Source organism: Miniopterus natalensis, chromosome 9 (genome assembly GCF_054644295.1).
Source record: "Miniopterus natalensis isolate mMinNat1 chromosome 9, mMinNat1.hap1, whole genome shotgun sequence".
NCBI lineage: Eukaryota > Metazoa > Chordata > Mammalia > Chiroptera > Miniopteridae > Miniopterus > Miniopterus natalensis.
The window spans coordinates 44,525,348-44,539,782 of record NC_142089.1 but is presented as its reverse complement, the minus strand read 5'-3'; the positions used below and the strand labels follow the sequence as shown (position 1 = coordinate 44,539,782).

Genomic DNA, 14,435 nt, shown 5'->3' with positions numbered 1-14,435 from the left:
CTCAGAAGGAGCCAACATTGCTAGAATTTAAGTCTCTGCTAGGAAGAAATCCAGGACCTCAAACGCAAATACTGGAAACCCTGTAAAATCTTCTCAAATATATGCTCTTAGAAAGATTGAGGGGAAAATAAAGCCACAAAGGTTTTAAAAATCATTTTCCTCCGTAGTCAGAAGAACAGCAAAAGTACTGTAGTTACAGGGGTTGCCCTGCATATATGTAAATAATCTCTCCAATAGTCCACACATGTATAAACTAGGTTCAGTTGTTGCTTCCCTTCGGGTGGGTTTTGTGAGAGTTAGGTGCTGTGATCAGGGAACGGAAGTTGAGGTAACAACTAGAAGTAAAGAAAATAAACTCTTTGCCTTTAAATCCAAGTGGTTCTAGTTTCCTTTTACAAGCCTGAAGGGTTGTTGTACATATCAAAACTGCTGCATAGCTCCATCCCTGGTCACAGAAAGCCCACCTCCTTCCGCCCTCCTCCCTGGAGATGTCAGACCTCTGGGAAACAGCAGTTACAAAAGGAGGCTTTCCATAGCTTGCACTAGAAAACGCTGGCACCCCATTCCTGCATAAAACAGCGCTAACCTGAGTCAGAATGCCGGGAGCTGTGCCTTCTGCTTCTCTTCAAATGGATCTAGATTATTTCTAGACAAAATTCTAAATAATGCTGCATAATTTTGCCCATGTACATGACATGTCGATTTTTCTAATCCCCTGTTTGCCCTAGATAATTTTAAGCTTTATCCATCAGTGCACCCCGGGAGAAAGAAGAAAAAAAAAATCGCATTTAACAAGATGACAGTGTTATCTAGGTATCTGGCATCAATAGTAGCAGGAGTCTGTCATTGGACAATTATTTTCCTAGCCTACCCGACTGCTAAGAGAATGTTTTCATCCATTTGCAAGTGACTAACATTTTATTGATGTTTCAAAATGCGTTGGATACTGTTGCACTCTGAATTTCCGAGCTGGGTCTGAGAGTTAGGTTGGAATACTAACAGCAGGAACTCCCGCTGCAAACGTCGTGGTTAACGGCAGGCCTCGGAGTGTCCGTGGAGCAGCGAGGTGAGGCTGGTTAGGGGCCCTTCGATCCGGCCGTGCAGTGGTCACAGGTGATGGGAATCCTCCCCCTTCTCCACACATCCTCGTGCACGGCGGTAAAAATCACCGAGCGCCGCCGCCGCCGAGCGAAACGACTCCCTGCCCGCCTCGTAAAGAGCTCAGCCCGGGGAGGCGGCCGGATGCTGACCCCTGCAGAGACGATTGCTGCCGTGCGCTCTGCCAAGGACCCCGCTGGCGTTATGGAAAACGAGTTAGGGATGCGCGAGGTTTCATTCATTTCCTCCAAGGACTAGGGTCAGGTGAAGAAAATCTTTATTAAAGACTGCTTAAGGAGGAAGGGAAGAATGAAGGGGGTTGCTGAGCATATTTTTTTAACGACCGTACTTGTTTCCCTCCTTCATTTCCAAGCGCTTTGCTTTCCAAACTCCTCGCCGGGAGAGATTGATTGGCGTAACTGCTATTGACTCCAGCCTCGGCTGTCGCATTGATCTGCAAACGATCCAGAATAGCTAAAGGTCCTTAAACCTGGAAATGAGTTCACGAAGGGAAGAAGTAGAAGATGAAAGGGGCGGCCGGGTGCCCAGCACCCCCTCCGCGGCGGGCCAGGGCGGCGGCGCCAGCGGCGAAGGGGCTGCGGCGCGGGAGGCAGGGTAGCGGCTCTGCGCCACCGAGCAGGGGCCGGTGCAGCGCGGTCGGGAGGCTGTGGAACAATGTAAACCTGTGACTCTTTAAACCCGACAACCCTGCCTCGCCCAGATACGGATGCTCCGATCCTTGCGCCCGATACGCTCAACTGGGTTAAACTGCCTCTTACATAACGGCGCGGCCCGGCTCCACACAATTAAAACCCTGGATCCCAGTCCCTTCCGGACTCCGCCGCGCCGCGCCGCGCCCCCCGCCCGGCGCGCGCCAGTGCGCCTGCGCTCCCCATGCGCGCCCTCCCCGTGCGCGCGCACAGCGTCCGCGCTCACCCACGGCACACACGCCGCGCCTGGACCGGCCCTCACGCGCATCACACACCCGCACCCACACCCACTTTAGTGCCAACACGCGCGGGGGAGGAAGGCGCCCTCCCAAGCATACTGACTGACCCTACAGACGCTCCAGCGGCTCTGCTGCGAGGCCTGGCACGCCCCCCCCCCATGTCCCCTCAACCAGCAGCCCCAGCAGCCACTGTCCCTACCTATTTCCGAAAAGAGGTAAAGAGTGAACTAGTTGGCCGCTGGTGAACTGGAGCACGGCCGCCCAGGCGAGAATGGAAACAAATAAGAAACAAACAAACAAAAAGCCCTCACAGTCCCAGGCGTCATGATGGCGCCCATCACAAGTTGGAGGACTTTAAAGTTCCCGTGCTCAAGAGGTAAAACGCACGCGAGGGGGGAAAGCAAAGCGCCCCTCGGCTGTCTCCACACCAGCCCGACACGGAGACTTTTCTAGCAAAGCGTCGCTCCAGTGCCCGAGACAGGAAGGGGAGCCTTGTGCCTGCGACGCATCTCTTTCCCCGCAGTTTGCATGATTGTGATAGACCTCCTCCTGATATATAGTTCCGTTTTCTTTCTCTTTTTCCCCCCTTCATTCCGCCCCCCCTCCCTGCTGCATCCCCAATCCCCGGGCGGGGTTGCTAAGGAAACGGCCGCTTGGCAACGCGCGCGAGCCCGGGGGCCGCCGGCCGCCGCTGCGCCGGGCGCTGCTGCTGCTGCTGCGGCGCTTGCAGCCGCCGTCGCCGCGCCTCCGCCCTCACTCGCCGGCGCGCTCGCCTCCTCGCTAGATGGTGTGCGAGCCGCCCGAGAATTAGACACGCTCCGGACTCGGCCAGAAGCGCCCGGGAGGCGGTGCAGCGCGGAGCCAGGGGGTGGGAGGGGAGGGAGGGAGGGACGGCGAAGAGGCGGAGGGGAGGAAAAAAAAAAAAGAGAGAAACAACACTCAACAACTAGAGGGGGGAAAGAAAGAAAAGAAGCCCACCCAACCCTCCAAATAAAGGGGGAAAAAAAAAATCGCGTGGCGCGCCGCCTGGTTCCCGGGAAGGCGCGCCAGCAGCGGGGCGGGGGAGCGCGAGCCGAGCGCTTCTGGAGAGCGAGCAGCCTCGCAGGGATGGACATGATGCTGTTGGTGCAGGGCGCTTGTTGCTCGAACCAGTGGCTGGCGGCGGTGCTCCTCAGCCTGTGCTGCCTGCTGCCCTCCTGCCTCCCGGCCGGACAGAGCGTGGACTTTCCCTGGGCGGCCGTGGACAACATGATGGTCAGAAAAGGGGACACGGCGGTGCTTAGGTAGGAGGACCGGCGTGCTTTTCGTACTTGTCTCAGTCTCTCTTTCTGTCCCCCCCCCCCTTCTTTTTAAACCAAGTGAGAATGCCGGCGGTGACCACTGTCCAAAGAGCACCTCGGGGACGCTCGGGGCGGCCTGCGGGCGCCGGCCCGGTGGCCGGGCGGGCGGGAGCCGGGCTCGCGTGCTCAGCAGCACTTTGCCCGCGCGCCGCGGAGCCCCCGGGACCGGGACGCGCGGGGCCGCAGGGCGGGGGGCGCTGGGAAACTCCGCCCGCCGGGTCCCTGTTCCACGGTCGTCGGGCGCTCTCGGAGAGTCTGACAAGTTCCTCAGGCGTGTTTCTGCTCGACCCGAGTCTCTGCGACTTTTGCAAACTGCTCGGCCCCCGCGCCCTCGACTTTCCCTCTCAGTTGGACACTTGGGCTCGGTCTCTCCCGCCTCAGCTTGCTGGCTTTCTCCTGACGGCTTTCCCCCTTTTCTCTCTCTCTCTTTCTTTTTTCCACCCCCCCTTTTTACTCCCCCCCCCCCGTCCATTGCCTCTTTCCTTTTCTGTTTCATCTTCAATTTTCTCTCATTCAAAAAAAAAATCGCCACCGCTGTCATGCCTGGCCCCCCTTAGGAGCCCTGCCCTGCCCGACCCCGCTCCGCGCCCCTGGCCCTCCTCAGCGCTCCCGTGGCGTGGTCTTGCCGGGCACACCCCGGCTCTCGCCCTCGCCCCGCCACACGCGCGGGCGTGCTCCCGGCGCCCTGCTGTAGCCCGTTCTTCACCCGCACACGTCCCCTTTCTTGGGCGCTCCCGCTCTGTTCAGAGCCTCGCTCCCACGGGCTCTTCGCGCGCTGCGGGCCGCGCTCACACTCAGGTCCTCCGACTGCGTGAAAGGCCCGCACTTCTTCCCGCTCCGCGCTGCCACTCACAGGTGCGCCCCCCCCTTCTCGCCTCTGTTTTCTGTTTCATCTTTCTTCCCTCCTCCCCCCTCCTTCCATCTTCAGCTTTACTTTTTTTTTTTTCTTCCCTCTCTCTCTCTCCTCACTCTCCTTTCTCCCCCCTTCCCCTAAGCTTGGGCGCTGAGATGTTTTGTCATTAATGAACCTCCACAGCCTGATGTTACCCCCTAAGCAGCACTGCAGACTGAGCTCCTGGAAACAGTTTCTCTCCTGTGAAAATATAAATTGATGATCAGCAGTACTTAGATCTAAACAAGGCTAAAGGCCCTAATTCCTTCATTTCCCATCTCCCTCCCTTCTGCGCTCTGACCCCCCCACCTGATGTACACCTTAAATCTCCCTGAAAGATCTTCTTTCTCGCCACTGGGTGGTAGTTGGCTTATAAGTGTGGATTGCACAAAACCGGAATACATGGCACGTCTAAGTGAAAGAGTGGGGATAGGTTTCTGTTTGGATCGTGTAACATTTTAAATTTAATGCTCTGGGATCTGGGTGTGGTATATGACTTACACCTCCTGAAACAAGCTTATGAGTCGAAATCTGCGTGGAATACCATTAGAGTATCTAATATACACTAACAACATGCTTTTATAATATATCTTGTTATCTTTGCTGTAAACACAAAATGCCCCTGGATGTGTACAAAAGTAATGATAATTTTTTATAACTGAATAAAATACCTTTTCATTGTTGGTGAAAGCAGTGAACTCTTTGTCACATAGGGGATATAAATGAAGCCCGTATTTATGTTCTTTATATTAAGTTTGTTTTAAAAGTTCGAACAATAGTGGTAAGGACAAGACACTTCTTTCAGAGACTGCAAACATATATTGTGGGAACTGCAATCTATATGTTTGTAGCAGCATATTGCTTATTTGTAATGATCAATAATATCTTCAAACTAAATAATTTGATAGACTGCTTCTCTTTGATGATATATCTTGGCATTTTGTTTCTAATGGACAGTCTAATAAATACTAAGGCTAATTAAAATAGATGAACCCATGTTTTGCTTCTAGGAGACCTATGCTTAGTTCACTCATTGCTTCCAATACTAAAGCTTCTCTAACTAGTGGAGAAAATATCTTCCCAGTGTGTTAGTTTGGTGCAGTCCTTGTTTACTCCTATGTACTGTACCTCATCCATATTTTTTTCTATATCCTGAGTTTTGTGATACCTTATTTTAGGGAACTTTTGACTTAAAAAATTTTTAAACAGAATAGAATCTCTATCTTTTCTAAATGATGTTTCTAACTAATCATAGTGTTGTTGTTTTTTAATAAAATAATAATTTTTTTTGTCATAGGCAACAGAAATCTGATCTGCGCTAGTTACTTTTTACCCAAAGTAATTTGCTTATAGTAATTCTAGAATTCTCTAGGGACCATCCCATTTTTTTTTTTTTTAACCTATTTACATTGTCCATGGGTTTTTAACTATTTTAACATATATATATACATACATATATGTGTGTGTATGTATACACACACACACACACACACACACACACACACACACACACAAGAAATCCTCAGTTTATTTTTTCTTAACTCTTCTCCTGCAACTGGTATTGACTGTCTTCATAGACCAGTACAGACAGAGCTTAAAGACTGATTGAGTGTAAGTCAGGTGACATATTTTTCATCAAAAGTAATATTACAGAGTTATGTTTTTGCTTTGGATATTTAGAATTGTGTTTGGTGTTATTCTGTAACTCATTAGAAAACAAAACAAACAAAATTTACCCTCAAACATGCAATCCCCCCCAATAAAGTACAGAAATCTAGTGCTCAAGAGAATACTCTACTGAATTACATTATATCATTCATTAAGTTTTATACAATATACTCTACTTTTATTCTAACATATTACCCAAAGTGTCTCTAATACAAAGCAAATAGTGGCATAACAGTTGTCAAATAACTTTAAGAGCTAAAGGCCTGAAAGTGCAAACATGTCAGTTAGTGACTCTGTTGCTTGTGGTTACATTAATGAAATAGAAGTTTAAAGGTCAAATGATACATTTTTATCTCCTAAATGCCACTATGTCTGTTTTAGAGAAAAGAATCAAGAAAACAAAACTTTCTTTAACTGGTATTATAATGCAAAAGAGAAATTTATTTGGTGATTAACTATAATCTATCATTTGTAAACCATCTTCTCTGTTTAGCTCAAATAGAGGACTTATCATGAAATTTCATTTAATAATTTCAACATTCTTGTCATTTCAACTTTGTCTTTTAAGGTTAGTGAAGCAATATATTAAATGTCAAAATGTCCTTTTCTTCTAATAATGTTATTCACTGGTAAATTTCTGAAGGATTTACTTGAGCTATTTGGACCTTCTTGATAAAGTATTTAATGATGCATCTACTCAAGAATAAAGTAACATTTGGTATCTCCCTTAAACTTTGGATTCAAATAAATACATGGGTGTCTAGAGTACATTGTAACTTGCTACAAACACAAACTAATATATTCATTAACTTATTAAAAAGTGACTTTGATTACAACTACATTTAATATATTTTGGTTATTTTATACTTAACAAAACTTGTTAAACTGTATATGGAGAAATTAACTTTTTTTCCAGTCTTCAAATTGCATTTTGCAGTACATGGAAGGTCTGAGTTATTGCTTCATGGGGTGACATAGCAAAGAACAGGAGATGCTAGAACTACATTGATCACACTTCAGGATCCAGTATTTCTAGATGTGGAAAATCAAGGGGAATGTAACTCAGCTCTGGATCAATACATAAATTTCAGATGACATTTTAAATATGGTTTTACAATTACTTTAATGTGAATCAGTTGTTTTATTCTTACCTTATTGACAAACAAAGTTATGATAACATGTCCAAAATGTTTAATATTCTTTGGAAATGATACAAGGAACATCCTCATTTATATCCTACAAGTATCTGAACATTTTTAAAAACACATGTCAGTTTTAAGCTAATTATTTCAATCTGTTTCTACTTCAACTCTTCTGTATGAATTTTGTACATTTTAAGCTGCCTTCTTGATATGAACTCAAAATATTCTGTTATCTGCTTGTCATGCTTTAATCAATGAAAGGGAAAGTATTTTCTTAAACGTTATTTATTTTACCTTAGCAAAGTTGATCACAACTCTGTTATTTTAATGCAGCCGATTTGAATGGAATTTATATGAGATCCTAATATGATATTGTAATAAGGAGGAAGGCTTTTACTTAAAGCATAAATCATAGAGCACATTTCCACAGAAGATATATCCATTGGAAGACACAAAACTTTTACAAGTGGATTTATAATGGATATGACAAATATTTATTACTTGTCAGCCTATTTGTCCAATATGTTTACCTTTTGATTAGACTACATTAACTAGTTTGGTTTGGATACAAAAAAGTACATGATTTATGTATGAGAATGGAGAATTACCAATAGCAATAGAAATCAATTATGCTGTACCTTCAGAAAATCATTGAGGAGTCTCATATTGTCTGTTGAGTCATTCCTGCACATTGATGCCTCACATATCCCAGGTACATTGTTCAAGTATATAGATACTCTCAGCTTTGAACATTAAGGTGTTATTTAAAAACCTATGTGCTTATTAAATGGTGTCATTGAACAAATATATTCAAAATTCTGTTTTTTCCCCTTCTTTAAAAAAATAAGGGGAAATAGATTGTCATACTGAGTCAATTGGAAAATTGTGTTTCAGAATATGGAATTAAGTGCTACAATATTACCTGTAGTGATTTTTCTGGGCTGTTCTGTTAGCATGACTTATCACTTGGTATATTAATATGTAATCATTTATTATATTAAAGAACAATAATATTTTTAAGAATTTATAGATAAGTTTATTTTTGCCCAATCTTTTTAGTTCAGAAGAACTGCTAAACTCATGTGGTTATAGAAATCTTTGAACAGAAACATTTTAATGAAGTACTTATTTTATTTATTTATTTTTATTTATTATTATTATTTTTTTACATATGTCGCCTTTTTTCCCCATTGATCCCTTCAGCCCCATATCCACTCCCTGCCCCAGGCCTTTACCACACTATTGTCTATGTCCACAAGTTATGCATATATGTATATAATTTATTTGGTTAATCTCTCCCTCCCCACCCCCCACCTACCCTCTGAGATTCGTCAGTCTGTTCCATGCTTCTATGTCACTGAATCTATTTTGTTCATCAGATTATTTTCTTTAGATTCCACATATAAGTGAGGTCATAGGATATTTGTCTTTCTCTACCTGGCTTATTTTGCTTAGCATAATATTCTCCAGGTCCTTCCATGCTGCCCCAAAGGGTAGGAGATCCTTTTTCTTTATAGCTGTGTAGTATTCCATGGTGTAAATGTCCCACAGCTTTTTCATCCACTCATCTACTGATGGGCATTGGGCTGTTTCCATCTTAGCTATTGTGAATTGAACTCCTATGAACATAGGGGTGCATATATTCTTTATGATTAGTGTTTCAGGATTCTTAGGATATATTCCTAGAAGTGGGATCACTGGAGGCAGCTCCATTTTTAATTTTTTGAAGAACCTACATACTGAAGTACTTATTTTAAATAGATTGGCTTTGTAATTAAACAGCTCCACGAAATAAGTTAATTCTGCAATACCTGACTTCTGAAGAGTTCCAAGAAATGTTTACATGCTGTATGTGACAGTTCTGGGCTTGAGTGACCAGACCCAACCTTCAGCCTTCTGCTACTCTGTGCTATTGGAGCTAGATGGTGGAGCTAACCCCTCCGCCACACTTCTCAGTCTTCTATGTCTTTAGGCTGTGGTTGGCCAGTGCCAGGTCGTTTTGGGAGAATGGAGGACATGAGTGAGAGCCAGGGTGTTTGTTTCTCCCCTCCTTCATCGCCTTGGGCAATGTCCAACAGTGTCTCCATCTCCCACTGGAACCTCATTGTTTCTTCTTCCACCCATAACTGGCGCTTGGCCTTCTGTTCATGCCTCACCCATTTGTTCTTTCATGCTGGGAGCAGTAACGGTTCCCTGCTGTTCCAACTGCTGGGTTCTGCTTCTCAGCTTTCCCATCCCTTTGTAATCAGTTCCCTCCATTAAATTCCCTCAGTTTAAATATCCAGGTTGCTTTAAGTTTTTCTGGTAGGGATCTGATTAATGCAAAGTGAAAAGTAATAGTTTTAGTGATTTCAGTTATATCTGATTAAATTACTACTTTGCCCGTGGCACAATAATGTCACTTGCTAGCATTGGATAGCAACATTGGGGCATATTACAAAAAAGAAAGATGGATATTTGTTTCCCCCCCCACACACAAATTATGATGAGATTAAAACAAATTTATAAATATTCGATTAAATTTATAATTGAATAAATAATTTTAATAAAAATATGTAATGTTGCTAAGGGAGGGGAAATAAAGAAGTTAATAGATATATATCGGCAAAATTCACTAATATTGTTTTTTTTTTTCTGACTGAGCAAAAGAAAACTAGGGTTAAATTCTGCTTGTGGATATATGATCAAAATGCTGAGATAATTCTTACAGTATTGCCTATTTAAATCAGTAGGAATTCAAGGTCTGTCTTTTATATAACTTAATACCAAGGAGTTTTCAGTATTTTATGAAGTAAATGACCATAATAATGCCCATATTTCAGGTATTGAAGTATTTGACCACTGCAGAAATTAGCCTCACAAGCCATTTGAATCTTTTGATTAGAAATCAAATCACTTTCTACCCTATCCTGTTCAATTAGCATAAATTAAGGCATTATGACATCACATAGCTTACATAGAATAGCTAAGGGAATCTTTATTAGTGGATATTGTTTTTGTTTTGTTTTGTTTTGTTTTGAATTTGCTCTCCCTCTTGACTATTAGATGATGTGGGGAACCTTTTCCCTAACTTCTTCAAAATACTTTCTGAAAGATATTTGTTTAGGTGTCTGGCTCCAGTATAAACAAGCAGTCATCATAAAGTCATACTTTTGGTACATTTCTCTGCACTTCCACAGGAAAGATCTTCATTGAAAATCGTCATTAATGAAATGAACCTCTTTCAAAGATGCTCAAGAAAGGATTTCTTTCTTTCTTTTTTTTTTTAGAATATATCTTTATTGATTTCAGAGAGAGGGAGGGAGAGGGAGAGAGAGAAATAGAAACATCAACGATGAGAGAGTTGTCATTGTTCGCTGCCTCCTGCATGCCCCTGACTGGGGATGGAGCCTCATCTTGGGCATGTGCCCTGCCCAGAATTGAACCTTGATCTCCTGGATCCTAGGTCGATGCTGAACCTCTCAGCCATGCCCAGCTGGGCAAGAAAGGATTCCTAATTGGGTGGGAAGTTATTTACTGATCTGTGCCATTCTGTCTTAAAGTTTTTACAGATTATTATTGACACTTTTTATGTACAAGAAAAAATAAAATATACCATTCTGCTTTCCCCTAGGAGCATAACATTATCTGCCTTTTGGCTTTTGTAAAGGAAATTTTAAATTGGGTCATATGCTGTTTTATCACGTGTTTTATGTTTTTCAAACTCATCAATGAAAACAACTTCCCATACTACTAGAGAGTAAAATATAAGCTTTTTCGAGATGGCTATAATCATTCTCAGATTGGATTTTAATTAGTTCACTGTACCTAAAAATGTGGTTAATTTATGAGATATCAAAGAAATTTAATAGTAGTAGTATTTTTTGATCCTTTGTTAAAATATACTTTTTGTTCTTAGCTGTATTAATTTTGATTGACAAAACATCTGAGTTCATAAGCTCTACAGCTGTTGTTCATCTATCCCTAGGGCCTTAACAGAAAACTTTGCATATATCAGGGTGACATCCACTATTTTTTAATTAATGAATCCACAGAAAGATAAACAAAAGAATAAATGTATTTGTTCTTTAGCTTATCAATTCTTTCAGCTTTTAATAATTGTAACATCTTTCATGCTGTGTTGGATCTGCATGCTTATAGTGATTAAGTACGTTTTTATTGAATCTATATATGAATAGCCTCTGTCTTAAGTAATTCCTGCAAAAGTTCTAATGGGTTAAGACACATTGGAATCATTCAGTGTCTTTAAATTGTAGGATACAACCTACAGTGTGTCTTGAAGAAAAAGTACTGGATACTAAAGGCATTTTAAAAAATAAAACCTATTAAAATAGAGTATAAATCATTATACATAATAAAGCTAAGTAAAGTATTTGATTAAACTTTTATGGTGTGTGTGGGGAGTGTGGTGTGTTGTGTCAAGATTTTCGATGTATTTCTTACTGTGGGTTTTAGAAGGGAAAGTTTGAAATGCAATGGAATACGTATTGTAAGATTATGAAATGTAACTGTAATTTTAAGAAGACCAAATATTTAAAATCATATGGGAAGGCTTCTGCTATTTGCAATTATAATCAACAGATAACAGGAACATATTAAAACAGCAATTTACTTATTTATTTTTCTGTTCCTACCTCAACTCCTGGAGCCTCTTCTTCCTTTCTCGTAAGGTTTCAATTGAATAACATCAATAAAAGTAAAGAGGTAGAATTGGCTATTTGCTCTAGATGAATGGCTCTCAATTGTGAGAAGTAGCTACATACCCCAGACCAGGGCAGGACTTTTGCATCGTTCCAAATGTCTCCCAGAGTTAGGGCAACAGTACTTTATAAACCACAGGGTATTGATACCGCTGATAGAATTTTAATGCGGTCATATGGCTTTGATTTATAACGTTGGGGAGGTTATCTATTAGCGTAGTGGTTTCTAAGCCATATCAAGTTCTGAATCCTGAGGGAGGACCTTGGATGCTCTTAAGCATCCAGCTGGCATGGGGACTGGCCTTTTCATCACTTTCTCTAGGAAAAGGGGAACGTAAGAAAGCAGGAATTTGGCAGTGTTGCCAACATTAAGTGTGGCTCTCCTGAACAGAAGCCAATATATGATACTTTCTGGATAGCTGGTAATTTGTTCAATTTAAGGGAGATGTTTATAACCCTTTTCAGTCCAGATCTAAATTATTCTTTACCATATTTCACTAAGTCATTTGGACACAGGTTAGTGTCCATGCTCATGCTACAAAATAGGGTCTCTTTAAAGCTATAGTTCCTGCCATAAAGCATTGAAAGGCTTTGGCTGATTTAAAGGGCCATGGGAAAAATGTGTTCTGTTGTCTTCAGAAACTCCTTTCCTCTCATGGAACTAAATTAAATTTAGAGATATTAAAAGGATTTAGGAGATATCGTGAACATAAGAGCCGTAATCAGAAGGCAAGAGAGTATTGCCTGTATCGTCTCTCCAGAAACATTACATACTATTGTATTGGGATATTAAGTCAATAAATCAAAGGGGTCATAAAGTTCCTCTAATCTTACAGATATACTATTTCTCATAGGAGAACATACTTAGGTATATTTGATTTGTGAGTAACCCATTTTTAAATTAATATCTTGGTAATTGATCAGCTGAATAGAAAATGGCATTTCTGCTGCTTAACATATTGCTTGACATATTATTAGTGCTCAAAACCTGAATGTTGGGTGTAGGAATTGAAGGCAAGAGGGAAGAAGGGAAAGGGGGAGGAAGGAAGAAATGTAAATATGTTATACTATGTGTGTGATTTCTAATAAAATTCCCTAAAATTTTAGATTACTGGGATGACAAAAATTAAGCCCACAAATTGTACTGTTTGGAAGAATTACAATGAAAAGGAATGAATTTCACTTTAAATACTTTATTTGATAATTGGAATAATGCTAAACCTACATCCTTCCCATGATGAAGTGATATACACTATACAAATTGAAGTTTTAAAATCATATTTTACACTCAGGTATATGCCTGCCTACCAGGTTACTAGTCCATTTATGTTTATTTTAAAAGATAGATGGTAGCTCTGTACCTTGGCCTGCAGCGTGATCAGGGACCAATGTTTTTGAAATATGTTCATAAAAGGAAATTATATATAAGTCTTTGAATAATTGCTCACTTGTCTTCTGGAGAACATGTCATTGATCAATTTTTGGCTCATACATCTTTAATATGAAATAGATATATGGAGTTACTTTTGCTTATGCACAGAGTTTATATTTTATTGTAATTGTTTAGTTGCATTGAAAAACCATCACGCTTTGAGGTATCCAGAATAGGAGTGATAAGAGTTTTAGTTTCTATTTCTCTACTTACTGGCTACGTGGCTTGAACAAATTCCTTACCCTCCCTAGCAAAACTGCACGGATGATGTAAGAAATGCTTTTAAAATGCTAACACAGTACCTATCACACAGTAAGCACTCACTTTATATTAGCTAATGATTTTGTGCTTCTTTTCTTCCCCTGACAGCAATCCGAAATTAGTTGGCACTATTTAATTACTGACATGGGCATATTTTCCCCCATTTATTTTTATTTCTTTAAATACAATTTTATTGATTTTAGAGAGAGAGTAAGGGAGAGGGATAGAGAGATAGAAACATTGATGAGAGAAACATTGTTCGGCCCCCTCCTGCACGTCCCCTTCTGCGGATTGAGCCTGAAACCAGGCATGTGCCCTGACTGGGAATCGAGCCAGTGAACTGTTCGTTCATGGGCTGATGCTCAAACACGGAACACGCTGGCTGGGCTGTTTTTCCCCATTTAAATCACTGTGCCAATTACATGTGAAATCATTGTAAGTTATTTGTTGAATATATATATATATATTCAATATATATATGTGTGTATATGTATTTATATGTGTGTGTGCATATATATATATAAGTATATATATATACATATATATGTATATATATGTGTATATATATAGTGATTTTGTTAAAATAACATTTGATAAGTAGTTCTCTGGGGTCAGATTGTGAGCCCCAATTCAATAAAAGACCACAAGAGAAATTTATATAGAGAAGTTTATTGCTCACAGGTCCTAGAGGAGATACATGGCATGCCTCCAGGGGCCACACGAGGAGTCCAAGGGGCAGAAGCAGGCAGAGAAAGTGCAGGACCTGGGACATATGCCTTTATTAAGGTCCCTGGGTAGAGTGCTTTAGGGCTTCCTGGCCAAAGCTGGATTGGTCAAATGAAACCATAAAAAGTGTGTGTGGGGGGGGGGCAGTAGATTATCTAAGAGAAGAGCAAAGAGAAGGCACATCAAGAGAGGCAGGGGAGGCTACTCTCAAGAGCTACTGGAGAAGT

At 41.6% G+C, this 14,435-nt stretch overlaps 1 protein-coding gene across 1 annotated transcript in view; it reads left to right on the top strand.

Moving 5' to 3' along the window:
- The first annotated feature begins 3,154 nt into the window (after positions 1–3,154).
- Positions 3,155–14,435, top strand: part of NEGR1 (neuronal growth regulator 1) — a 724,815-nt gene continuing 713,534 nt past the window's right edge. Inside the window, exon 1 of the mRNA XM_087820521.1 lies at positions 3,155–3,330. Coding sequence (XP_087676647.1) covers positions 3,155–3,330 — 176 coding nt within the window. The remainder of the gene's footprint in view (positions 3,331–14,435) is intronic.